General features: G+C 35.0%; 3 protein-coding genes across 4 annotated transcripts; 2 read left to right on the forward strand and 1 right to left on the reverse strand.

Moving 5' to 3' along the window:
- Positions 1–3,078: 3,078 nt before the first annotated feature.
- Positions 3,079–5,664, forward strand: LOC107819488 (elongation factor 1-delta 1). The gene is made up of 8 exons (XM_016645592.2): positions 3,079–3,206; positions 3,700–3,809; positions 3,906–4,022; positions 4,170–4,263; positions 4,488–4,614; positions 4,822–4,935; positions 5,177–5,338; positions 5,452–5,664. Coding segments are annotated over exons 2-8 (702 nt in total). The 5' UTR covers positions 3,079–3,206; positions 3,700–3,723; the 3' UTR covers positions 5,454–5,664.
- A 5,960-nt stretch (positions 5,665–11,624) lies between these two features.
- LOC107819487 (protein MICROTUBULE BINDING PROTEIN 2C-like) lies at positions 11,625–18,071 on the forward strand. Its single transcript, XM_075231246.1, has 5 exons — positions 11,625–11,926; positions 12,348–12,431; positions 16,079–16,426; positions 17,186–17,407; positions 17,692–18,071. The coding sequence occupies exons 1-5, from the start codon at positions 11,714–11,716 to the stop codon at positions 17,845–17,847; spliced, it is 1,023 nt and encodes a 340-aa protein (XP_075087347.1). The 5' UTR covers positions 11,625–11,713; the 3' UTR covers positions 17,848–18,071.
- Positions 18,072–20,700: 2,629 nt separating this feature from the next.
- On the reverse strand, positions 20,701–26,470 carry LOC107819485 (hexosyltransferase GAUT11-like). Of its 2 annotated transcripts, none has more exons than XM_016645587.2 (2): positions 25,683–26,470; positions 20,701–22,591 (listed from the first exon to the last, which is right to left on the reverse strand). In XM_016645587.2, exons 1-2 carry the CDS (start codon positions 25,836–25,838, stop codon positions 21,137–21,139), a joined length of 1,611 nt encoding a protein of 536 aa, XP_016501073.1. In that variant the 5' UTR covers positions 25,839–26,470; the 3' UTR covers positions 20,701–21,136. The 2 variants fall into 2 exon arrangements, with proteins under 2 accessions (XP_016501073.1, XP_016501074.1); XM_016645588.2 differs by having other exon boundaries at positions 20,701–22,586; positions 25,683–25,823.
- Between the last annotated feature and the right edge of the window lie 1,466 nt (positions 26,471–27,936).

The raw sequence follows: 27,936 nt of genomic DNA on the forward strand, positions 1-27,936 counted from the left end.
TTTGGGTATTTCGGGCATACGAAATTTTTTGGGGATTGGTTTTGGGGCTGCACTCGAGGGAAAAGGCTTTTGAATGAATTTTTTCGAATCTATCCATTTTATCATTGGTGGAGCTCCCGGGATCTAATCGACCCTGGAATTATATGTTTCTACTTTTTTATCGTTGGCTTCGACTCGCTTTGTGAGTTTCTCGAGCAATTTAGTAATTACGGGAGTAGTCCCCGATTCTTGCTCATTTGACTTCACTATGGCTGGCTCCGTTATGTGGGTGATTTCTCGGAGCGGATTGGGCTCCGACTTGCTTTGTACCTGAGTTTGGCTCTGCAACCGAGCTATCGCTATTTGCTGGGCTTGTAACATCTCGAAGATCATCCGTAAGATTACTCCGATCTCCTCCACATTATGGGTGTCTCGAGCTACGGATCGAGTACCACCCTGAATGCTTTTTTTTGGTTCGAAACGTTGGTTCGCCTCAAGAGCCACTTGTGAATTGACATCTAGCGGTACTTTGACTCGAGCTTCGGTGACATCGTTAATTCGCCTTCCAGCCCTGGGTGTCAAGTTGTTGGTTTCATCTTGAAGGCCGGCTTCGTGGTCGATAGGTAAAGCCATCAATCGAGGATTTGCCATTGTTGATTTGAAGTTGTAAACGGGTGTGTATTGCAGATTTGTATCAAACAACCACTGTTACCCTTAGCCCCACGGTGGGCGCCGAACTGTTTACCCGAAAAATTGGATAGAGTTAAATTTGTGTATGGTTCTAAGGATATGTGATATAATTTGATACAAATCGTATAGAGAAATAGAAATACGTGTATTCTTGACTATGAGAATGAGAATAGTGAGAAGAAGAACGAATAAGATAAAGGGAAATAAACACAAGGGGATATCTTTCAATATGAGAAGAAATCTTTTGTTACAATGTGTCTCTGCTTACAATCCATCCCCATCTTATAGTAGAGGGATCTTACTTTATATACAATAAAAAAATATGTAGTGGAGAGCCCATGATGTATTGTCTTTTCCCTACTTTCCGTCAGGATTCTCTCCCTTAGTGCGGCTGTAACGACCTTGTCTGTGAGCTTCGATACTGACTCGAACTCGATATCGGGTCGAGCCATTAGCCTTGACTCGAGCTCGATCCTGACTCGGAGTCTTGATATTCTGGGTGGGTGTTGGTCGGTCTGTGCATCTCCGACAACCTTTTGCCTCGTGGTTTGATTTGGTCATGGGCCCGATAATGATACCGAACTGATCCTTGATCAGACTTGGAGCTCGAATCCTGAAGCCCCTTTCTTCGGACCTCGACCTGACCTTACATAGATACTTTTTGATCGAAGTATTGTCGTCTCGATCAGTCCGTACGACTAACTCAATCGGTTCTGACCGTACACAACTGCTATTAGGGATGTGCATAATTTGAAAAATATCGAAATCAAAAAATTTGATATTTGATATTTGATATTTTGGTATTTAAAGATAAAATATCGAAATACGGATACCGTGCCGAAATATATAATAAGTTACACAGTACACATATTATTGATTATAACATAAATATTAAAGTTCTAAATTTTATTTTCTGTCATTTCTTTTAAATAATTTTCTTTAATATTTATCACCTTTGTTTCCCATTATATTTGACATTCCCCCTTTTCTTTGGTTGCCTAATTATGTTTTAACCTTTCTCCCATCTAGGTGTAACATTTTTGGTTTCCATATTTTTTTACTATATTATAATATTTTTATTTTCGTATTACCTTACTTAAGAATATTACAGTACTCTATGACTTTATGCACTATTTAATATTCGAGCCTAACAAATCGAATTACGAGACCGAATATATCGAAACTGAAAGGAGAAAAACCGACCATATCGAATTTAATTAGGTATAGTATTGGTATAACATTGTAAAAAACTGAACAACGAAAATACGAATCAAAATATCTAAATACCGTACCATACCTACCGACGAACATTCCTAATTGCTATTGCTTGAACAGACTTCTGTTGAAGAGATTTAGATGTTTTCCTCACACCCTTATGCATAGTTGTTCCATTCTCATGGATTTTTGTGTATTTGTAAAAATAGTTCAATAATTGCTTCCAGATTTAAATCTTAAATGTGATATTTTTTGTTTATTTGCTTAAATCTCTTTGTAATTAGAAGACCTGATTTTACAACTAAAGTACATTGCTTGAGAGCTAATGACGGTAGGGAGGCGAACAACTGTATGGACTTTTTAGCAAGTGAAGGTCACAAGCATACAAAAGATAGGATAACCTAAAAAGCTACTTCGAATGAAATGGAGTAATTTATTTATTTTTTAATGTATAAAAATAAAATATGATATAGATTAGTGGAGCTGATGTCTAACAAAGAGCAATTTCATTCAAACCCATAAATGTTTCAACTCACATTAAACAAACTACTACCATTTTAATATTTATTAAATTTTGAACGTGAGATTTGAACTTGTATACATAACACATTCACAATATTGTATGAATCTCGAGGCAAGAATCTACGGGATTTTTATACAAATAGCCAACCGAATTCACTGTTTGTTTTTATTTTAGCCGATATATATAGATTTTATACTGATTCTACACAGTTATATATATATTATGCATCTAATTAGGCGGAAAATCTACATTGTATGGGATTAATGTATGATCTATGATCTATGTATGGGTTGCCTCCACCAAAAATAATAGCAACATTTAAAATTTTTAGCATTGAACCTATTATATTTTAAAGTTATAGGTTCATATTTACTATTTATTATAGTTTTAGTGATATTCACATATAAATTTATGCTTCGCGTCGAAAGCACTGGTTCAGTTGAACCCAGTAACTGTATGCTGCATTCGCCACTGAATATGTGTATAATTGTATACAATTAATATATAATCTATGTATATCGGCTAGAAAAAGTAAATATTGAATCTGACTGGCTATTTGTGTAATAACCCTATCGCAAAGTGTGGGCTTATCTATTGGGCTATGAAGCTTGAAACGTACGGGCTACATTATAGCCCAAGTTCTTATATTAACGGGCCGAAATAAATAGCCTACAACTGTTCGTCCTCCAAACCAAACCCCATTATAAAATCTTGAGAACCCTAATCTACACGCCCCTTTCTCTCACAGTGTAGCGGCTTCAGCTTCTTTGTTTCTCTCTTCAGTCATCGCCAGATCGTGGTGAGTTTTCTCTCGCTTTCCCTTTTATGTGGTGGCCTTTTAATTTCTAAATGCCGATATTATGTTGATTTAGTTATTAAGATGAAAAATTGCGTTGGTAATAATAGTGTATCCTCTACCTGATTTTTGAATAATCCAGATATAAAATTGCTCAAGCTATTCAATAGAACTGGGATCAAGCAATTCATTAGTTAGTGAAAACTTAAATCCATTTATGTTGTCCGATATTCTAAAAAACATACTCTCTGCGTTTTAATTTATGTGAACCTATTTACTTTTTAGCCCGTGTCAAAAAGAAATGACTCTTTCCTTGTTTAGAAATAATTTACCTTTATGTAATGATTTATAGCACACAAAATATATGTTTCTCATTTTACACCACAAGTTCAAAAGTTTTTCTTTTTTTCTTAAACTCCGTGCCCACATAAATTGAAACGGAGGGAGTATCAATTTATTGAAGAAGTATTGATGTTGTGTTCTTGTACAATTGCAGAAAGACTTATATTATTATCAAGCAATGGCTGTTGCATTCCACAACCTTAACTCTGATTCTGGTCTTAAGAAGCTTGATGAGTACCTCCTGACCCGTAGTTACATCTCTGGGTGAGTTACTCGTGTGATTTTCACTGCTGAGATGTCCTTTTTGATGGTGTTTTATATCGAATGCTAATGTTTTTTTTTGATTAATCCATGTCTTAGGTACCAAGCCTCTAAGGATGATATCACAGTGTATTCATATTTAGCAAAAGCCCCTTCAGCTGAATATGTGAATGCATCTAGGTGGTATAAGCACATCAATGCACTTTTGAGAATCTCGTAAGTTGAAGAGCTTAATGAATTTGTGTTTTCATGTAATCTGTTGAATATATGTTTGGATTTATTTTTGTTTTTGTTATTAGGATGCAAATTATTTAATTCTCCGTTCATGTTGGACACAGTGTGACATAATATAATATTTTGCAGTGGTGTATCTGGCGAAGGTGCCGGTGTCACTGTAGAGGGATCTGCACCAATCACCGAGGAGGCAGTGGCAACTCCTCCTGCAGCTGACACTAAGGTGTGCAAATTCTTCCTATCTGTTCTGGATTCATATTTAGTTTATGTTGCAATTTCTTTTTTCTTACTGTTTGAATTGCATTGCCCTGTGCATGTTCTTTTTTGTCGTTATCATTCCCTTTATATCTTCTAGTGTAGGGATGTCATGTGAAGCTGTAATTTGATTATCAAAAGTGTAAATAATCTTCTTTCCTTTGTTTCTCTCATGGATTAATTGGCTTCTAGGCTTCAGCTGCTGAAGAAGAAGAAGATGATGATGACGTCGACCTATTTGGTGAGGAAACTGAAGAGGAAAAGAAGGCTGCTGAAGAACGTGCTGCAGCAGTGAAGGCTTCAGGGAAGAAGAAAGAATGTAAGTTATTACTGTAATATCCTGTGTAATATTTTCAATATAAGATAATCTGTTTTAGTTTGACAGACATGTAAAAGTGTGCTGTTTCTTGCTTTTGGATTACCTTTCCCATTGCTAACCAAGTCAAAACATAACGAGGAAAAACGTGCTGGAATTTTGAAGTTTATATAGAGCATTTACTAACCTTTTGGTCTCAATTTATTTCAGCCGGTAAGTCATCAGTTCTCTTGGATGTCAAGCCATGGGATGATGAGACCGATATGAAAAAGCTTGAAGAAGCTGTTCGAAGTGTTCAGATGGAAGGATTGACTTATGGAGCATGTAAGCTTCTGTTCGTTCATCTTTGTTCTATCGAGTTGAATTTTATTTTTACTGGAAGTGAGACAATTGCTTTTTCATCATTCAGGTATCTTTTTGCCTTTCTTTCTCGGACGCTCTTGTGTCCTAGTCCATCAGTCCCCTTTATCTAACCTGAATATTATCTACGAGGTTGTCTTCTAACCTGAATATTATTTAGGAGGTTGTCTTGAAAAGCTGTTAATTTGTTCCACATTATTTGCAGCTAAACTTGTTCCTGTTGGATATGGTATTAAGAAGCTGCAAATCATGCTTACCATTGTGGATGACTTGGTCTCTGTGGATGATCTCATTGAGAATTATTTTACAGTTGAACCTATCAATGAGTATGTTCAGAGCTGTGATATTGTTGCTTTCAACAAAATATGTAAGTAAATTATGATCTGTTCATTTTTTAGCTTTGGAGAATTAAATTTCTTAGCACACGTATCATGTTATCTTTGGCTCTTCTGTTGATCATCTGCCTGCTGTTTGTGACAGGAATTCTGTTAATCTCTGAAGTTTTGATGGAAATGGGTGGCTATTCTTACTGAAGAAAGGCTATCAGTAGTTCTATGCTGCTTCTCTTTTCTGTTGTTACTATGTTTAATTGTCAAAAGGGTGTACCTGATAAGGGCATCTGTTTTGCTCCTTGTTTGGATTAATATTTAAAACTTTTGTTCTCATTTTAATCTGAGTATCGGTTTTGGAATACTATTTAATGCAAATTTGACTCATAATGTGCATTATTAGTGCAGTACTAATTTTGATGGTACTAAGCTTAATACTTGCATAACTTATACCAGGATCTATGTTTTATTCAATGCGATTAAAAATAGATGAATGAAAGCATTTGGTAGAAATACCATTAAAAATTGCCCATCTCTACAAAACACCCAGTATCCGTTTGGTTGCCTGAATTGGAGAATTAATCTCATTAAATTCAGCATAATCAATTTTTTGTTTGGTTGCTTGAATAAGGAAATTAATCTCCTTACTAACTGAAAGTCCGTTTGGTTGCAACTTTGTATCTTTCTATATAAGACTCAAACAGATTAAATTTTTATGTGAATTCGTAAATAAAATTTACATATGTATAAATTACATAAAAGTATCAGAAGTCACAATAATTACTAATTCAAAATATTATAAAAAATATATGGTCAAAGCAAATCTTATTTAACTCCCTAAATAGTTGTAGGTTCAAATTAATTAAAACAAAGAGTGTATAATATTCACATAAGTTATGCAGAAATTGATGACTTATTTTATGCGCGATAGAATGCAGAATAGTAATGCATGTATTAGTAATGTAAGGATTAGATTATTTAAAAATAAAATACCTTTAAAGTAAGTAATTCTTGCATAACATAATTCTTTTATTATTAATTACCCTATAACAATTCTTATGTTACTAATAACAACATAACAATTTTATTCTTAATCACCAAATAACAATTACCGCATTAGTGGTCACCGCTAGGGGTGTAAAAAGAAAACTGATAAATCGCATCAACTCGATGATCCGAGTCAAACCGGATAAAAACTTGATTGTAATTTGGTTTGATTTGGCTTGGCGTTGAAAAACAAACCTCTACCATGATTGGTTTGGTTTGATTTTAACTTTAAAAAGTCAAACCGAAATCAAACCAACCCGATATTATATTTATACAATTTTTAAAAATATTTTATACATATAAATATTTATTGTAATTTAATTTATAAATATTTCTTAAACTTGTTCACAGTTTTATCTTTAAACGTATTATTTAAAGTTTGGACTTAACATTCTTGAATGGTCCAATAAATTTTATAGCTCATAAAGGTAGTAAGTCAAATAAAGTTCAAATCAATACTAATACTAATAAATGAAATTCAATTCAACACTACGAATGACAATAGTGTTGGATATCTATTTTTTAGTTTTGCATTGATTTATAATGAAAATGTGTAACCTAGTTTATCTTTTTCTTTGGTGCTTAGTTGTGTAACTAATACTAGTACTTATTAGTTGCACTTATTTTAGCATGACATGTATAGTATTTTTAGATTATGTTAATTTTTATTATGGTGTATTAATTAGTAATATTTTTTTGTGCAATTTTATTATCTTTGTTATTAAATATTTTAGTACAATGTTATGATTCATCTCATATTATTATTATTTTATTTTATTGAAAAATACATTATATAGTTGTATCCTACTAGGACTAAAATAAATATTTGGAGCATAAGTTACATATTTTGTGCTATTAAGACTTTACCGGAAAAAAAACCCGAAAAATCGAAAAACTCGAGAAAAAACGAGATTGAAAAACCCGACTTTATTGGTTTGGTTTGGTTTATACATTTAAAATCCCGACACCATTGGTTTGGTTTGGTAATTGAAAAATTCGAACCAACCCGACCTATATACACCCCTAGTCACCGCATAACAAATCTGCCTTGCTAATTCTTGCATAACTTATTTTCGAACCAAACAATCCTTCAACTTATGAACAATAGGTATATATATTATTATAAACCAGTATATAAATAGTTCTTGTATTTACTTAACTATGATGGACATTCACCAAAATAAAATATTGTCATTAACAAAAAAATAAAATATTACTCCTCCTTCTCAAATTATTTGTCATGTTTCTCTTTTACACGCCCTTTAAAAAAATATTAATAAGAAATATTTTTTACTATTTTACCCTTATTTATGTCTTAAGATATAATCTCTTTTTATTTAATACTTACTCATAATGTATCGACAGCACAAGTTCAACGCACCCAATGCATACTACTCAATCATACTATATTATAAGCATGAAAATCAAAAGTTGAATGTGAAAGACCAAAATAACCCTATACTATTATTGGACTTTATGCCCTTAAAAGTTATTTTAATAATACCTTCAATATTATTAACAAAAGTTAGTTTTGTAACATTAAATTTGACTTGGGTATTATCAACGAATTTCGTAAGGTACATGTATTTTAATTCTTCACTTTACAAAGTTAAGCTCTTTAATTCCAGCGCATAATAATATTTTTGAGCTAACATTTACCGTTCTTATATTTTATTTTCTCCTTTTATTTTTCTTAGCTTAAATATTCACATTGTTATGATTTCTAAGTGCAATATTTTTATTATAAATACAATCATGATTCAAAGCGTTTTACCATCCATGTACAAAAAGATATAATTTTTTACTAATTATACGGGATAGACGTGCAACGCGCATGCCCAAGGACTAGTTAATATTAAGAGTAGAATATGATTTTTTTTTAAATTTACTCTTGAACTTTTAAAATGACAAATAACTTGAGACAACTATTTTTAGAAACTACGACAAAAATTTTGAGACGGAGGAAGTAATAATTTGAGACGGCGAAATGTCGTTCGTCTTTTTTACCCATTTAAAATAGAGTTTACACTAGATAAAATAGTCATTTAATTAGTTCCTAATATTTAGAATTTTAAAATTAACTAAAATATTTAGGATTTTAAAACCAACTAAAAATTTACTTCTCGGGTCTTTCCTTATTTGAGATATGTAGAAAGTTAGAAATTTAACATCAATTAAGATTTACCTTATAAAAATCGTCCTTCTATAATTAATTAATGTATTATTGCTATAGAAAAAAAAAGTTTGAGGCAACGGTAGACTAAATTCACTCTGAAGCCCTAATCTTAAGGGCAGTATATATATTATTCTCTTTTGTAATGTATTCCACATACGTTTGCATTGTGTTAATTGTGAAAAAATTATTCTTTTGTTATATAAATTAGGTAACACATTATTTATTTTTATTTTTCGTATTGCCATACAATTCGTTTTTTAGGAAGAAAAGATTATACCACTTAAGACTTTAGGTTAAAAAATGATTCATCAATTTTGAATTTTATTTAAGCACCATTATTTATTACTCTATATAAAGAAGCTCCCCTCCAAGCTCCAGCCACATATATCAAGCAACTTTTCGAGGTGTGATTCCTACTTTTCTTTTGTGATTTAACTTTTTAAAGGTATGCTATATATTACTTCTTGATATATATATATATATATATATATATATATATATATATATATATATATATATATATATAGGTTGTGTTGCATGATATGTTAAACTCAATACAAAATCTCATGCTGATGCACTTTTTCTATTTATTTTTTGTTTGATTTTTATTTTTCTGAAACGTTCAAATTTGAATGTATTGTTTATGTAGTCTCATTGTAGGTGCATTGTAGGTATAATTAGTGTCAAATATTGTAAATTTTCATTCAAAAAGTGATCTTTTTTATTTTATTTATTATTATTGTATATCTACTTCTTGCATGATTATTTGAGTAACAAAAATTCACAATTTATTTAAAGTTAGAACATGTTGTGAATTTTGATGGCTTGTAAATAGTCTAATACTTGAACTGTATAAATAAAGTGCCATGTATTATGTGGTATGAATTACATATGAAGGTTATCCATAATTCAAAATGGTCAAATTGAAAATATAATTCCAATTAATGAAGCGCAACCATTATTCTTCCTAATTAAACTCACAAAGAGATGCTTTCCTAATCAATGTACTTGCGATATAGGATTCTTCGAGCTTTTAGTTTCTATGTTTTAATTTGTTTTGAAGTTTGCAATAGTATTGTCATTATATTGCATTTAAAAGTTTTGATAGATATAAAATTTAGCCATTTGGGCATCAACTTGGTGGGAGCCAGACAATTATGCATAATTTTTGAGTGTGCGACTATTGGGTATAAATTTTGAGATTCTTATGAGATGACTGGAAGTATAATTTAGAGAATTCTATCCTCTATAGCCTTTCAAAATTTTAATATCCCATATTTTTTTTCATTGACACGAAATGACACTTTGGCCCAAACATATAGTATCTAGTAGCCCGAAATGTCTATTTTGTATATTTTTTATATATTAACAGTCTATTTTGTATATATTTTGTATAGTGACAGTCTATTTTGTATATTTTTTGTATAGTAACAGTCTATTTTATATAGTGACAGTCTATTTTGTATATATTTTGTATAGTGACAGTCTATTGTATATAAATTGTATAGTGACAGTCTATTTAATATATTTTTATATAGTGACAGTCTATTTTATATATATTTTGTATAGTAACAGTCTATTTAGTATATTTTTTATATAATGACATTCTATTTTTGTATATATTTTGTATAGTGACACTCTATTGTATATAAATTGTATAGTGACAGTCTATTTTGTATAATTTTTGTATAGTGACAGTCTATTTTGTATATATTTCAACTTTATGCATAGTTATCTCCTCTCATCTTCCTCTCATTGAGGGACCAGCCACCGGCGTCTATGGCCTCACAGTTGCCGAAAATGATAACAAGATCGCCGGAGTTTTAAATTTTCAGGAAAAGATCTTCAAAATATTAACTTCATATTCATAGAAACTATAAAAGAAAATTAGAAAAAGAAGACAAGGTTGTCTCTCTCGTTGCCTTATACTACACCTCTGCCGAAATCCGGTCGGTCAACGATGACCATGACTGCTCCTCTCGCTTTCCTCTTCTTCCCTATAGGTTGCTGCTACTGATTTTTACTAGTCACCGCCGGAATTGACCACTGGCTGGCGACGGTATTACCCCCATCGACGGTGACTGTTCCATGTTATTGATACGCCATCCCTCTCCTCCTTCATCTCTATTTCTTTTGTTTTGATGTTGTTTTAACCGGTAAAAGTCCAGATCTTCTTAGATCTGGCCGATTTTAGGATTTTCCGGCGAGGTATCTAAACGAAAGGAATTCGGTTAGTGAGGTTTCCGGCTAGCAGTTATTATTGTTTTTAGGCTATGACTTGTATGGGTCAATTTATGGCTACCGGATGATATATGTTTGGCCCGATGGGCTATAAATGAATTTCTCTCTATAATTTATCATTAGCTTAATGACTAACATGAGAAAAGGATCACAAAGATCATAATCATACGTTTCCACAAAATTATTTGTGGAACAAGTCTTATTTCACAAAAGATCTAATAATATTTTTAGAATGTACTATTGGTTAAAATTGTTATTTAATTATTTTTTCAAAATTTTAGATCTTGACATTAATCGAAATTTTAGCTATTAATCTCTCTCGCCATTTGAATTATGCAAAAATATTTAATATTTAAAAATTTAAAATTGAGTAAGATTTTACTTATTTAAATATTTTGCTTGACATCATAATTTTGAATATTATTTCTATAATGCCTACGAGTACTATCTTATACAACATACATAATTATTAATTGAACAGATATCTCCATAATAAAGTTTGTAGAATTTAAAAATATATTATTGGTAGTGATGAGTGCATGAACTTGATAAGTAAAAAGAAATTATGATACTTTAATTGGTGAAATTAAAGTGATGAAATTATAAAATTAAAAAAAATTAAGTTGGATAATAACTGATGCTTGAGAAGTTCTATTTTGCTCTTTTTTTTTCTGTGAGTTAGTTGTATGGATTAATACTCATCATCTTCAGAATTTTTATTTTTGTTTTATAGTTTAAACAAAGCTTTTAATATAATATTTACGTAATTTTTTTTTATAAGTATACTTATCGAGAAAAGATACACACGCGTGCACAATAATTTTAATAAGGAAGTCATTACTTTAAAGTCTCAGCAAAATCAACGGCATTTGAATTCTACTTTCCCAAAATTGTCATATCCCTTACTACAGTAAGAGCTGCTGTCAACTTTTGTAACTCATCTCCAACAATGTACAAGCCCCAGCAGCAGCAACAGCAGCAGTTGTTCGATTTGCAGGACAACAATGGCGCTGCATTTGACAATGGAGGAACAGATCCAAGTTGTTGGCTTTCCCATGAAAATGAAATCTCACGCACTGATTCTTCTCTCTCCTCCTCCAATGTTGATCCTTTGCTCTTCAATGACCTCGTCCAGATCGTCCCTCTTGTTCAGTCTCTCATTGTAAGTAAATAATTTTTTTCAGTTTGGTTACTTTGATTTTTTTTTTTGGGGGTGGTGGGTGGTGGAGGTTTTTTTTTTTTGGGGGGGGGGGGTTGCTGCTGCTGTTGTTGTTTTTGTTGTTATTTTTTTGAATTTTAATTCCAAAATTTACTTAAATATTTTTTTTCTGCAGTATGGTATTTGGGGTGATTTTCTGGTAATTTTGTCTCTAAAATTTACCCCCTTTTTCCCTTTCGGTACTCTAGGGTGATTTTCTTAAATTTGATATTGGACGGACCCCAATTTAGTTTAGTGTTGGGAAATGGAGTAGTTCATTAAATGAGTGAATTCTTGTTTTAATTCTTGTTTTCTTAGGAGATTTGAGCTTTTTATTCGGTGGGCGCGTTGTAAAATTTGAAAATTTCTCCTTTGAATATTATAGGATCGGAAGGAAAAATCTTCATTTACTAGAAGAGGATCAATGACCTATACCAAAATGCCTTCAAGAGAATCACTTTACAAGAAGGTTTGTTTCCTCACTATGCCTCTTCTTTAGTGTGGGATATGGAAATGATAATGTTTTTGGGGGGTATACGTGTTTAATCTTATTAGCTAGAATGACTAAGTTTTGTGTTTAATTTTCAATTGTGCATATGATGGGGAGCATTGGCGTAACTGGTAAAGTTATTGCCATGTGAATAAGAGGTCACGGGTTCGAGCAATGGAAACAACCTCTTGCAGAAATGTAGGGTAAGGCTGTGTACAATATACTCTTGTGGTCCAGCCCTTCCCCGGACCCCGCGCATAACGGGAGCTTAATGCCAGAATTTGAATTGATGTCCTCTCATTGATTGCTCCTAAATTGCATTGATTTATCCTAAAGATTTCATTTCAATTGAAATTTGGTTATTCACCATGTACAAGGAACCCCGCTAAGCATCCATGGCTGAATGGTTAAAGCGCGAAGATTCGATCATTTTTGTATGATTTCTCTTGCACTGCCCTTTCCAATGGGTTTCGAAGATAAAAATCCTTTATTGATTAGCCCATAAACTGACCTAGGTAAATCCATGAAATCCATTGGATTATTCCTTCTGACTAAGCATATGAGACTGCCTTTTTTTTCAATTGTGCACACATTTTGGCATTGAGGGGTAGTAGTTGTTGTTGTAATAGCTGTTGTTATTGTTGTTTTTGTTGCTGCTCAAACTGTTATCTTTGTTGTTGAGCTGAGGGAAGAAATGTTTTATGCTGTTATCTGTTTATTTGTTCAGGTTAACTATTTTTTGGTTCACTCTTGACTGTAATTGGAAACCTGAAATTTATAAGCGGAAGTCTGCTTAAACTCTTAGGATATGGATTTGTCATAAGAATCTGTACTTATTGCCACTTCCTCAATATTTATGGCATTACCGAACCAAAACATAGTATTTAATTGGGATAATGCATAAGTTGCTCCTTGAACTTGTGCCGAAAAGTGAGTTTCCATCTCAACCTTTATGGGTATCGTTTTTACATCCTATACTTGTTCATACTGAATTTAATTCCTCCTTAAATGATGATGTGGTACAAAAAGTGAAGTTACTCTCTTCAAAGAACGTAAAATGTCAAAAAAAGCCTTAAAAGTAGCATAATTGTCCAACTTGTCACACTTTCTTGGCTCCATCCTCTCTTTTAGCAACTTTTTAGTACTCTTCTTTTACTTTACTTCTTCTCCAAATTTCTCCATTCACTCTCTCCGTCATTTCTTCTTCTATCACCAAGTGACCCTCTTTACTGTCTTTTCCATAAAATCAAAAGCTAATCAACTCTATAGAAAATATTTTCTTAGTTCATACTGGTACTGAATATTAACCAAAACAGGGAGAAAAAAGGAATAAAAACGAGTATTGTTTTGTTGGGTCCTTTTGCTGGATCTACCTATGCTGGAAGCTGTGTTTTGTTGGTGGAAAGGAGTTTTGGGGCCTGCAATGTGGTCCCAACAATTTACGTAACTATACTTCAATTCAAATTCAAATAACAACACTATTTGATCGTTTTATAGGTTTTTCTTCTTCGCTTGCCGGAAAAAATGGAGATGGCAGCAACCGCGACTATATGCGTCGTATGGGGAGGGGTGAGTGAGAAAATTTTGTGTAAAAAAAAGTAAATAAAAGGGGGGATATATTAAAAAAGAAAAATAACTAAAAAAATTAAAAAGCATTTGATTCTGACATAGTTCTGATGTGGCTGCTGACGTGGCAGAGCATGTAAAACACTACTCTCTGATTTTTTGCCACATCAGCTTTTAGGGTGGAATTAAATTCTGTATGAACAAGTATAGGATGGAAAAACGACACCCGTAAAGGTTGGGATGGAAACTCACTTTTCGGCACAAGTTGAGGGAGCAACTTATGTATTTTCCCGTATTTAATTCTTGGAAGCATGGATCGTATTTCAGGATTCATATATAGTAATAGTCCAGTGTTGTCAAAGGCTCATTTAAGGCGTGCTTAAGCCCTTAAACTCAGAAAAGTTCAGGGAGGGCGCTTCGCCTCGCTTGAGTTGCGCTTCAGTGTAAGGCAAGGCACTAAGACTTGTGCCTTATTTCCCATGAGTTTTATGGGAAATCAAGGGGCACCAAACAATAAATATGATCAGAAAATAAATGTACTAGCTGTAAAGGAAAATATTATAAATGAGTTTATTACTTTATTCTTGAATTACATATATTTTATCTTTCCCGTAGTTGCACCTTTTCTTACAAAAGCCCACACTTTAAGTGCACTTTGCGCTTAAAACCCTAATGGACCTACACCGCTTTTTAGAGCTTTTCGCCTTTGATAAGACTCAGCAATACCATTATCAAACAGAGTTGTGAAAAGCGGTCACTTCCTCGCTTAAAGCGAGAAGCGAAGCGAGGCGACCCACTCACCGCTTCTGCTATCTGAAGCGTAGCAGATATGATAAAGCGGTCGCTTCCCACTAAAAAGCAAGAAGCGACGATGCGAAGCGAGGCGACTGAAGCGAGTGCTTCTCTGTTTTAAAGGGTTGCCTAATTAAAATAGCTGTTCTTTTATTAAAACATATCGACCAGCACTCCAGCAGCAACAGAGAAAGAAAGATGTGACTAGGGTTCCAAGTCTTCTTCTTCTTCGTCCAAATAGCAGCGAAATGCTGACGATTTTTTTTCCCCTTCAGTTCTTCTTTCTCATTCTTCTTCTCTTCTTCTTCTTCATTTTCTTGCACTGTTTTTTCGTTTGAAATACTGCCCATTTTTTACTGGAATGGTATACTGCCCTTCCTCTTATTTTTATATCCTTTACTCTTAGTTCTTATTGCCCTTCCTTTCGGTATTTATTATTATTATTTTTTTAAAATTCCGCTTCACTTCAAAAAAGCGAGCGCTTCGCTTCTCACTTCTCGCTTTAAGCGAAAAGGAGGTTGTCGCTTTTCCTCGCTTCACGCTCTTCACAACACTGTTATCAAAAAAGAAAAGAATGTATAATATATTATAGGATGAGTGCTGCAAATTCTTTCCCCGGTATGTTTGTATAAGTGTCTTGCGTTATCAGACATCTTTTAGGATTAGCTTCAAACTTTTGGCTTGGGTGCTATTTGGTTTAACCCCAATAAGCTGCTTAATCTAACATGAAACCTACCCAGTTTTTGCTTGTGTATACATTCGTTTTTCTGACTTTTGGCCTGGCTACTAGTTTTAGGCTCTTGATAACTTAATGCCTGCTCTAGTATTATTTCTACACATCTAAACTTGGTTCCCCACTCTCCCACTTAAGACAGTGAAGACGTGAAATATTTCACCCTCATTGCGCTGTTCTATACTTGGTTCTGTTATTCAACTATAAGTTGTTTCAGTTTGAGGCAGCAGACTAGAGAAATGTTTGACAGTTTGAGTACTTCCAGCCATTGCAAGTGGCATTACTCAGTGAGTTGGAGCAGACTGAAATGAACTTCGATAAGCATGATGATTGCCTGAAAACATCAGGCATGAAATATGCAGAGATGTTGCTCTTGAATTAGCTGTTTATTGTGCAGTTTTTGATCCTTGGGACATTCTACCTTTTAAGATTTTTCATACAAAGCAAGTTTGTTTTCCTTACTTATTTGCTGTATGTAAATGAGTTATGGTTTGGTTTAGCTCAAAATAGATGTCAACACTGTTGGTTGTTGCAGACTTCTGAAGCAAAAGGAAGAAATGCAGGTCAATCAACTGCAACAAAGAAGCATAGGGACCAAAATAAGAATGTTAGCAGTAGCCACGATGGATGTGCAGAGAACTTTTCAACGCCTTCCTCAAGATCATCACTAACAGAAAAGGATAGAGAGGAATTGATGACTTTGAGGGAGAAAGTGGAGGATCTGCAAAAGAAATTATTGGAGAAAGATGAACTCTTGAAGGAAGCAGAAATCTTGAAGAATGAAATAACGGCTACTAATGCTGAACTTGACGAAATGAAAAAGGATATTTCAGAGAAGGACTTTTTAGTCAAAACGACTCAAGTGCAACTCTCTGAGGCACAGGTAAAAATGATTAATGCTAGAGTAATATCCCTCCAACCACATAGAAGGGAAAGAAAAAGGAAAATATGCAATTTTTTCTACAAATTTTAGATTTCACAGTCTGTCAGTACTCTCTTAACTAAGCTAGCGTTTGGACATAGATTTGGTTGAAACTTGAAAAAAATGAGTTTTTAAAGATGAGATGAAAAATGGTTTTTGAAAGTTGAAATTGTGTTTCGACATGCAAATTATTTTGCTTTAAAAGAATTTGAAGTTTTGTGAGTAGAAAACTTCAAAAACTAATTAAGAGTTGTTTTTGGGTTTTCTGCCAAAAAATGGTTAAAATCTATTAACAAACAAATATTTGAAAATAAAATTTGAAAAAATCTCCTGAATTCTATGGCCAATCAGGAGCTAAATGACTCAGCTAGTCTGCTTGAGACCAGTGTTAGAGAGAGTAGATGATGGAGTTAAATAGGGAGTAGTTATACAATAGTAGTAATTGTTTGTTGCTGTTTGAATGAATGATTGACCTTTTGTTACTCCTGTCAAAAACTAATGTCTTGGTGCCTATCTAATAGATGTTACTCCTTCGCATTACTGCACTTTGAGGAGTAACTCTTACTACTAGATCTCCCTCAAGGTTCTTCCATTTGACCTATTAAACAAGCTCGCAATAGCTTCTGCTCAAATTTCAGTGTGGTTTACGAACTCAGCAATCGGGAGGGTAACTCCACTAACCTGAAGCCCTCTTTAAAAGTTTTCCTTCTCTTTCTACAGGTTAAGTTAGCTGACAAGAAAGCAGCGGTAGAGAAGCTAGAATGGGAAGCAATGACTTCCAGCAAGAAAGTGGAGAGACTCCAAGAAGATCTAGACTCGTTGCAGGGAGAAATTTCATCATTCATGCAGTTTGTACATGCGTTGACAGGGAATGATTCCACCAGGGATTCGGCTGAAGAGTGCGATGTCATCCCTCATTCATGGGATCAAAATGTTGAAATAGTAAGTTAACATTTTTGAAATGCTATCAATCTCTAAGACAGAAACGCATTCTTAGTTACAAAAAAATATAAGATTGTTATGTCTACTGTCTTTTCCCCCTCGCCCTATCTCTGCAATGGGGTGCTTTTGCCTTCGAAAAAAGATCACTAGATGGAGGTCAGACAGTCAACTCTACTCGATAGATTTAGTTAAAAATACGAGGTCTCAACTTTTTGACAAGTGCAATTATACTTTGAGCTTTGTTGTGGATTTTATTCTCAATTTCTCAATTTCATTTTGTACAGGATCAGTTGAATGAAAGAGACTTGCAGAAAATGGAGGAGGCAAGAGAAGCTTATATTGCAGCAGTTGTTGCTGCTAAAGAGAATCCCGATGAAGCCTCTCTTTCTGCAGCTTCCACAGCAAGATCATACCTGCAATCACTTGTTCTGAGAACATAAACATGGATTCGACGTAGGAAACTGACTAATATAGTTTGTACTACTTCACAATGGGGTGTTTGTTTAAATGATTTAGAGTAACATTCAGATTGTTGTACAAGAAAAGCATCCCCCAATATCGATTGGTGTTCTACAAAATGGCCAGTTAGGACTAACTATTGTTTTGGTTATATAATTAAAGAGTGATGAACTGGGATATATTATCTGAAGTCATTGTTCTTGGACCTTCCCTGTTGCTAAATCTGATACTTCTCTGTGCTTTTTTCGGTCTTGTTGCTGGAAATACCTTGATACAAACTAAAAATCTTGATGACAAGGCGAGGGTTTGATTCCTCACCTTGTAACCCTTCCCCTATCCACTATGTTTAATAGTAATAAAACTAAAAACCTGGACGTATTACTTTTTACATTGTCATGTCTTTAAAATCTTAACGGACTTTTGGGCCAGCTGGAGGTGGAAATGACACCAGACATTCACTTTTAAGCATGTTGTTTAAAAAATATCAATCAATAATTTACAAATTTATTGAAAGATTAGCCAGTGAATTGGCTAATCTTTAAATATAGTGTGAATCGTGGATACATTTCAAATAGCAGACTTAAAAGTGGCTACCGGTGCACTTTGCCCCAGCTGGAGGTTTTTGTATTATAACCCAATATGTTACTCATGTCTTACCAGCTCTGTAACCATACAGTTCTGTCACCAATTTAGGGGCGGCAAACGGGCGGGTCGGAAGCGGGTAATTCAAAAACGGATAAATTATCCGACCCGGCCCGTATTCGAGACGGATACAAAACGGGTTATCCGGCGGATACTATGGATATCCATATTATTCATGGCTTCTTGAATATGATCACTTTTGGGAGAATTCTCAGTCTTCCAAACTTGAGGAACCCCCAATTTGAGGTTTTACAAATGTAAAAGTTAAACACATTAGTTATCCATTTGATTAACCATTTTCTTAGTGGATAATATGGTTCTTATCCATATTCGACCCGTTTTTAAAAAGTTTATTATCCAACCCATTTTTTAATGGATAATATGGGTAGATAACTGTATTCTTTAAACTATTTTGCCACCTTTAGTCACCATACATGGGCTGCTCATTCTTGGTCATTTCTTCAAGCAAAAGCATGAAGAGAAATGTAAACAAGTTGGAATTGGGTACTTAAATTTGAAAAAGGAGAAGGGATGATACATGAAAGAGGGAGGGAGTGGCTTTGGGTGCATTTGAGGAAGAAAAACTTCCCTACTAAAAGAAAGGGAAAGCTTGAAATTTGTGGAGATGGTCCATTCCAAATGCTACAAAGGTTGAACCGCAATTTTTACAAGATTGATATTCTCATTGAGTCTTAAGTTAGTGCTATTTTTATTGTTGCTGATTTTACTCTTTATGATGTAGGTGCTTGTTCAAACAACTTTACTCCTTCATTTTGTACAAACTATAGGTTAAGGGGTCACAGACATCTGAAAAATTCGGCAAAAACTCCATATATACTTGCAAATATCTTCAAGAAATAGTCAGATATTAGCATAGGGCCCTGTACCAATCTTTATGAGAAGTCATAAATTTACATTGAATGTTATGGTGCCTTACGACCGCCAAATCCTAGGTCCGCCTCCGATCCTTGCTGATTCATGAGTAGAGGCTCGGTGCTTATTGAGCTTCACCCTGTCCAGTATCCAAAGTTGACATAAATGAGCATTTTTCTTTGATCCACAAATGTTCCTCTAGTCCCGACCTTGGTAGAAAAAGCCATGGAAAACAATTTTTTCCAACTGCTCGTCATCAGTTGCCTCCCCCCACCCCCCACCCAAATGAATGTCAGGTGCTCCTCCGTCCGGTAATGGGGTTGGGGGAGGGGGAGGGGGAGCGGGGAGTGAGTTGAACGAGTTATGAAATATATACCTAAACTAGGTGTGCACCTATTGCCATCAAGAAATAGCAGATACAATCATACATACCTGATACCTCTATTGAACAACTACTGTCACCTAATAGATCTATATGGTTAACCTAGGATACCCGAAAAATGAAGCCAAATTGCTACATATGGCTGCAAATAGTAAAAATAGAAATGGAATGAGAAGAAAGATCAGAACTAAAAGCTCTAAATGAGAACAAACAACCCTTCATTCCATTTTCCAGAAGGCTGAAAAGTAAAGCCAACACAATTCTTGAAGAGTGCAAGTACAACAACAACAAAAAACCCAGTGTAATTCCACAAAGTAGAGTCTGGGAGGGAAGTGTGTAAGCAGACCTTACCCCTACGGCCCTACCTTGTGAAGTAAAGAGGTTGTTTCTGATAGTCCCTCGAGTCGAGGATTGAAGAGTGCAAGTAACACAGAGAAATGCTAATAAATGCAATTTTGTACTAGTTCAGCAGAATCAGCACCCTGTGATAACAGTATTAAGTGATGACAGAGTAGCCGTAAATCATAGACATGACATTCATGTTGCAAGAAATAGGTTAAAAGGCTATTATAACACCGTTGAATTCCAAAGGATAGGAGCATGTACAATCTTCATTTCTTATATTTTCCAAACAGGTTGGCCCCTAAAAAGAATACTCATAAATTCTACTCTGCAGGTATTCTGTCTCATATTTCCAATAAGAATAAGTTGGGCTTCTATTTCAGCTTCACAAATTGTGTTTCGTGCACACAAATTTGAATGTTTTCATATAGCTAACTATTACAGAACTATAGATAGCAAACAACTGCTGAAAAATATGAATATCGAAGCATCAATAGATAATTCCTGGTAAGAAACAGGGAGGTAAATGAACATAAAAGATCATAGAAACTCACTGTAAAAGTAGAAAGCGAAGGTCATGAAAAAACCAATATAGTCATCTGAATGCATCATATTTAGCTATAAATATCCCTTAAAACATGTTGCAGAATTTATATTACAGTAACTAATGCTATCGGATTCATGTATTGAAGAAAAGAAATAATAACGGGCAACTAGACATGCTAGTGCTAGTTGACCAGAGGAGCTGAAAGATCACGACGAAAATTGCTAGGAACATTTGTTCCATCATTTGTAGAGACAGAGAAAATGACTCAACCAAAAGATGATTTCTCTAAACCCGTAGCTTGATGCATGCTAAGCTTCTATTACATGGTAGTAGTCAATTTCCTCTTTCATGCTAATAAAACTGAAAGAAGACTCTTTTAAGGCCAAAATTTTGTACTTTCACTCTACAATGATGTAAAAATACAATTGTAAGACTTAAAGAATAGTGACCGAGTATGTTTACCATTGTTGAAAAATATAGCAATTCAATGTGTGGCGCAATCCCGAAGGTATGGGTGTGTCTGATTTACATACCGTTCCCACAAAGGTCTATACTTGCTAATGCCCAACTTAAGCCATGGCTTCATGTTCCCATTGAAATGAACTACTGCTGCACTCTCTATGAGGCGACTGTCAACGTTAAGGTCATAACCTAATCCTAAGACATGCCATCTCCTATCAAGCGGCTCCGTCAATCCATAAAAAGCTAATAATCCTGGTGGAAGGGTACCCAGCTTCCAAAGCGTCCTATCGGCATTTTGTTCTAGCCAGTAATGATATCGCGCCGTAACATTTGCTTTCCTCCACGCCATCAAATCAAAAACATTCATACCAAATGCCCACCCACATGCTTGAGGATCAAACCTTGAGCTGATGAGTGGATTTGAGAAATTGAGATACTTGTAATACCGATGAAAAGCTTCAAGACAAGTTTCCACTGCTCCATTCACGTTCCCGTGCAAATCCAACGAAAAGAGAGGTGTCAGATCTTTCTGCACTACCACATCATCGTCAAGAAAGACTATCTTCTCTAACTGGGGATAGATCTCAGGTATGTAAAACCGAAGGTGATTCAACACAGATATATACTTTGGATTCCGGAACTTTGGCTCAATACTTGCGTCCTCAGACCCATCAAAGTAATACTTCCTGGAGTCTGCTTCTCTAAGCTGCTTTAAAGCTGGAGAATAAGATGAATTCAACCAAGTCAAGTCTTCAATATTCTGCACTTCTACTGTAGAACCTTTGAAGTCATTATTTAAGAACCAAGCCTGCATCATTCCGTAGTGTATCACATCTGTTACAATATGGAACACAAGCTGCTTAGGGTGATCAGCATTGGACATCGTTGAGTTAACAACTGCTGAAACTGCCAACAGATTATCTGAAAATATGCAGAAGTGATACAAATTATTGTCCACTAATCTAGGGGAGTTTCTCCTCTCATCAGCAAAATCCTGCAGCGACTTTCTTGTAAGCCAATCGGACATGAGTTTGATTTCTAGGCAGTGTAGGTTCTTGGGCAGGGACTCAGCTGTTAACTGTCCAAACATCATACTTTGGACAGACGCGGCATTAGCACGCTCCTCTAGAGCTTGAATGTGTGATTTCATTGTCATCATAGTGGTTGCAATATCATAGTGCGCATCTTGTGGCTTAGAGATAAGAGAAGATAGACTTTTTATTATTGGTTCTGCTTCATCCAGAGAAATAGGCTCTTCCTTCATTGCAGCCTTTGATAGTAAAAGTTGACAACTTCTTATCTTTGAACTTAGCTCCCAAGCAAGATGAAGGTTGTTGTGCTCTTTTGCAATAACAATATAAGCTTTGGCTAATGTCATCTGCTCTGCTAACTGTCTGGCATATGAATTAGCACTTGAAGTTTCTTGTGTAAGATTTAGATGCTCATGCACAACCTCTTCATTCCTGGACTCTCTTTCCTTTACAGAGACAGAGAATAGTAAGCGACTTGGTTATTCAAGTTCTTAAATGGTAAAACAAACTATTTACAGGGAGTCCTCAATGTTTAGGTATAACATGATTCAATTATAGGTTAATAGGATAACGACTGTCAGTGCATAAGCACATCTTTTCTTTTTCCTGATAAGTTGTTAGTTAGTAGACACATCTTAATAAACCTTAAGGCACATTGCTGTTTGCTAAAAGAAAGTTGCAATTCAACCAAAGATCATCTACACTATTTATCTAGCATTTACAATCATATTCTCAGAAAGAGGGTGAAACTTTTAATCGACCGTGATAAGTTTGAGTTACTTTTATATGATTATTTCTACGTAAATCTGCCGTTTCTATAGCAGATAATAAATCAGATGGATAATCCTATGCTTGAAAAGGATTCTAACTTACAGCACCTAGAATCCTGTCAGTATTAAGTGATGCTTGGAATTAACTTAGAAAACTTATGAGACATCTGCCATTGATATTTTTTGTGCTGGTCCTGTTAGATAGCGAATAACGGGTGAGCAGATTGCCTATGCAAGATAGCCACAAATGTACGGACTGCTTGCCAAGGTACACATTGAAATTGAACGCAGTGAAAAAAAGGGGAATCAACGACACTAAGAAATTTCGGCAAGGCTTGGGCTGGTTGCTAACTGGATACTTTGGAACCAAGGACTGATAGGTGGCAGAAATGGTGACAAGAGAGGTGGAGGCGAATAGCTAATTTTCCGGTGGCAAGACCGAGGAGAGCAAATAGGAAGCAAAACTTGGTTGTAGTAGATATGACGATATACTTGGTAACGATGAAAAGTACTAGTAGTTCGGGATTAGGGCACTAAAAATGCTTATACTGGCTGATGGAGTAGGAGGAGAGCGGGCGTATACTATATGCAGTTCTTGGTCTTCCCTTGCATTACTGTATAGGTCACCCCAGGGCGCACTCTACCTTAGCGGAGGCTCGCTAGTTTTACATGGTACTATTAAAGAAATAGCGAACTCTTATTGAGAGCATGTTAAAGGAAAAGTTATTAAATAGAAGATCATTTTATCCCTTTGTGTAAAATTAGAATATGAATAGAGAATAGAAGATAAAATATAAATAATACGAACACTTCAGAATAAAATTATAATGCATCCACCGAAAACTACCTTATCACCAATCTTCTAAAAGGTAAAGCTCAGGTGCGTCTCAAGGTGAGGTGTAACCAAACCACCTCTAGGAAGATAGGGCTGATCTAAGTTGAAACACGCCTCCAGGAGAGGTACACTTCACCTTACTGAAGCCAATTTCTGTTTAACCATCTTTCCCTTGAGGTTACTGATTAATGAGGGTGTAACTCCGTTTCTGTATGTTCATGTAATTTATTTGGATCAACAACAACAAACCCCGTGTAATCCCACAAGTGGGGTCTGGGGAGGGTAGTGTGTACGCTGACCTTACCCCTACCTTTAAGAAGGCAAAGAGGCTGTTTCCGGTAGACCCTCGGCTTAGATGTAATTTGTCTGGATCGATAAGTTAAAATAAGAGGGACCAGTTACATAACCTAGTTTTGAACCACCTCAACCCCCCCCCCCCCCCCCAAGGGTTCAATGACAATTTATGTTGCTGAAGCTGCCCTTATTTTTGTTTGAAGTAAACATGAAGCACAACATCTCCAACCAAAAAAATAAGAAGACATAAGAACCTCAACTTCGTCTCTCCCCACGACACTACAAACATTTATTGACTTCAAAAGTGACAAGGTTCTCAAGTTTTTAGGGAGATTTTTCAGTCTGTCACTACAAACTTGTATTAGAGATCTCAACTACTGAAACAGATTTTTGAGTCCAATAACATTGTATCAGTCTGACAAAAAACGTATAATCCGTCAACCCATTGGAATTCTGAAAACTCTGACACATCATTTTTCTTCACCCTGTAGTGTGTAGGAGTGTGGAATCTCTCGTTTTTCATTTCTTTCATCTATTTGATAGAATACAAACAGAGAAATAAGATGTATAACCTCACTCTTCCTCTCTCCCCCTCCAACAGATAGCAATTATAGATACACGACTGATACAATTTTACATCTCTTTTCCTGATGAAGTATATTTTTACATCTCTTAACGTAGATCAATTAAAAAATACACACACATAGACACTCAAAAAAAAAAAAAACTAATCAATCCAAAAGACTTTGATTTCGGTATACAATGAACATACGGGACCAAGTACAAATTTAACAAACACAGGTTGAACGCCTCCCAGGTCATGTTTTTCTATCCTCTGCATATGCAACTAAATTTTTTAATCAAGATAGACTATATCTCTCTGAACAAACTAAATGAAACTCTCTGGCAGAAAGCTATCAAACAAACAGATAAATCTAACCCATTGCACAGCTACTTGTTTCAAATTTTGGCTAAGCTAACAAGAGACAAAACTCCAAGGTAAAATGCTCCTAGCAACTTCAGACTAGCGGTGAAGTCATAAACAACTAGGATCAAAAGCCATCAGTGTCAAATCTAAAGTTAACAAGTATCAATTGGAAGAATCAAAATATAAACAGATTGATGTCAATGCATTGAAAAAGAACTGCCTTAGCACCATTCTAGAACTAGCTAGTAAATCAATTGTCCTTCATATCTTAAAGCAGATAAAGATTGTCTTATCCATGAGTTCAGATTGAACAATCAATCAACTAAACCTCAATTCAAGAGGTCGGCTATGACTTCAAATTAAACAATGCAACAATAATAATATGCTGTGTATAAGAGAACATGAAGGGGAGCCTTGGTGTAACTTGTAAAGTTGTTGCCATGTGACCAGAAGGTAACGGGTTCGAGCCGTGGAAACAGCCTCTTGCAGAAATGCAGGGTAAGGCTGCGTATGATAGACCCTTATGGTTCGGCCCTTCTCCGGACCCTGCGCATAGCGGGAGCTTAGTGCACCGGGCTGAGCTTAGTGCACCGGGCTGAACTTTTGTGTATAAGAGAACATACATTATTGAACTGAAAGTACATTGAGCTTTTATAATATAAAGATATTTCAAGAACCAAATTATGATCTGAGTATGATTGTAGGCTTACCAAAATAGGCTGTTCTACGTGATCCTCGCGGTCATGGTGATGATGAACTACAAACAATACAAAACCTGCAATTAAGAATATCCCAAGAAGTGAACAGATCCAACAAGAGAGCTTCCTTCGAACCGGGCGCCGATATTCGGCCGCCCGCCGTCGCATCTTTTACCACTCTCTTCCACAATTCACCTCCAAAACAGTAATTTGAAAATAACAAATCTATCAGATTGATCCAAAGCAGCTAACCAATTAATAAAGTTCAAATTTTTGAACCCCCCAAATCAAGAATTCAAGATGTCCTGTCACCCAATTCAAATCTTTGAACCCCCCAAATCAAGAATTCAAGATCACCCGCCACTCAATTCATGAATTCAAAAGCAGCTGAGGGATTGATAAAAAGTTCAAATCTTTGAACCCCAAATCAAGAATCCAATTATGACCCTTCACTCAATTCAAGCTAAAGAATTGAAATCAACAATTTTTCAGCAAAACCACATTTGTCAGATTGGATCAGGAAACCCAACCAAATGCAGGATAAACTTGAGCAATTTTAAATCTCAATATGGTCTTATCGTATGCAGAAAAATCACCTTCTGTTACAACTCTGTATATTTGAATTTATAGTGAAGGAAAGAGTGATAGAAGCCGAGCTAGAATGTGAACTCAGCTTGTTGCTGTTTTTTTTTTTGCGGGAGGGGTGGGGGTGGGGGTGGGGGGGAGGTTGGTGATGTGACTCTGTGATTTCTCCCTCTGGCAAGTTATAGATGGTAGATTGGCTTTAATCCCTTTACTTTGTTTTCCAATCACAAAAAGTAAAAGAGAAACTTGCAATATAAACAATCAAAAAACTCAATTGTTTTCTCATTTCATTCGAAATATAATGAAAGGTAAATGGAAAATACTTTTTTCATCACATGACAGTGTATGAATGCCCACATGGTGCAAATATATTTATTTAATCATGTATTATATTAATGTTAGCGAACTTATTGACCATTAAATTATACGCTTTAATAGGTAAGTTTAACACACCTATAATTCAAGAAAAATTAAACCTTGTACTAATAACTGTCTCTTAACCCGGTAGCCTCTAGTTTGACAACTCATTTTACTTAGTTAAGTCTTATTTAGGAAGTTTAAGTTTAATAATTTCTTATTTCACCTCGATTTTAAAAAAATATTTTCACATATAGTTATAATTATGTATTATAGTATATTATGATAAAGAATCCGTATTTGGTATGATGAAAATTAAATGATTGGGTGTGTGTGTGTGTATATATATGTGTGTATATATGTATATATATATATGTATACGCATGTTTAGTTCGCAGGACGGGATATCAAATTTGTGTTATTATTATGGTCGAAACTATAAAGTGTTATTTTCCGAAAGTTATGAAATGTACTTTGCTATATGTTCTTTGAGAATTTAAGAGATATTGTGCAACACCATGTACAAGCTAGTCACTAAGATCATTGTCAACAGAATCAAGCCCGTCCCTAACAATATCATTAGCCCAACTCAACCCAATTTCCTATCCAACAGAAGAGCTGCTAATAATGCCATAATGGTTCAGGAGTACATAAATCACTTTCAGAAAATGAAGGGGAAAAATGCTAACATTATCTTAAAAGTAGACCTAGAGAAAGCATTTGATACACTGGAATGGTCTTTCATCAGAGACTCCCTACTATTCTTTAATTTTTCAAGTAGACTAGTCACCCTCATTATGTCTTGCATCACTACCAGTTCCATATATGTCATAGTAAATGGAGACCAGACTAATTTTTTCAACCCAACTAGGGGTATTAGGCAGGTGATCCTATCTCCCCCACCTCTTCATCATTTGCATGAAAATGCTCTATAGGAATATAGAAAAGGCTATTAGGAACAACTCCTGGTTCCCAAGCAGCATCAGCAGGAGTGGACCTAAGATCTCTCACTGTTTTTTGCTGATGATCTCACTCTTTTTGCTAGGGCAAACAATAAGAACTTCCATACTATTTTAAGTGCACTAGGAAAATTCAACAATTCCTCTGGTCAAAAGGTCAACTTCCTTAAGTCTAAGGTGATTTTCTCTGCCAACTGTAAAGAGGATTGGGCTAGTCAGTACAGCTCAACTCTGGGCATCAAAACTGGCTCAGCCTTTAGCAATTACCTTAGCTTTCTCATTTTTCACAAAAGGCCCATAGGTAGTGCCTTCTAATTCATCTTGGACAACCTTAACACCACGCTGACATGTTGAAAAATAAAGTT

This window comes from Nicotiana tabacum, chromosome 15, assembly GCF_000715075.1.
Source record: "Nicotiana tabacum cultivar K326 chromosome 15, ASM71507v2, whole genome shotgun sequence".
Classification (NCBI taxonomy): Eukaryota; Viridiplantae; Streptophyta; class Magnoliopsida; order Solanales; family Solanaceae; genus Nicotiana; species Nicotiana tabacum.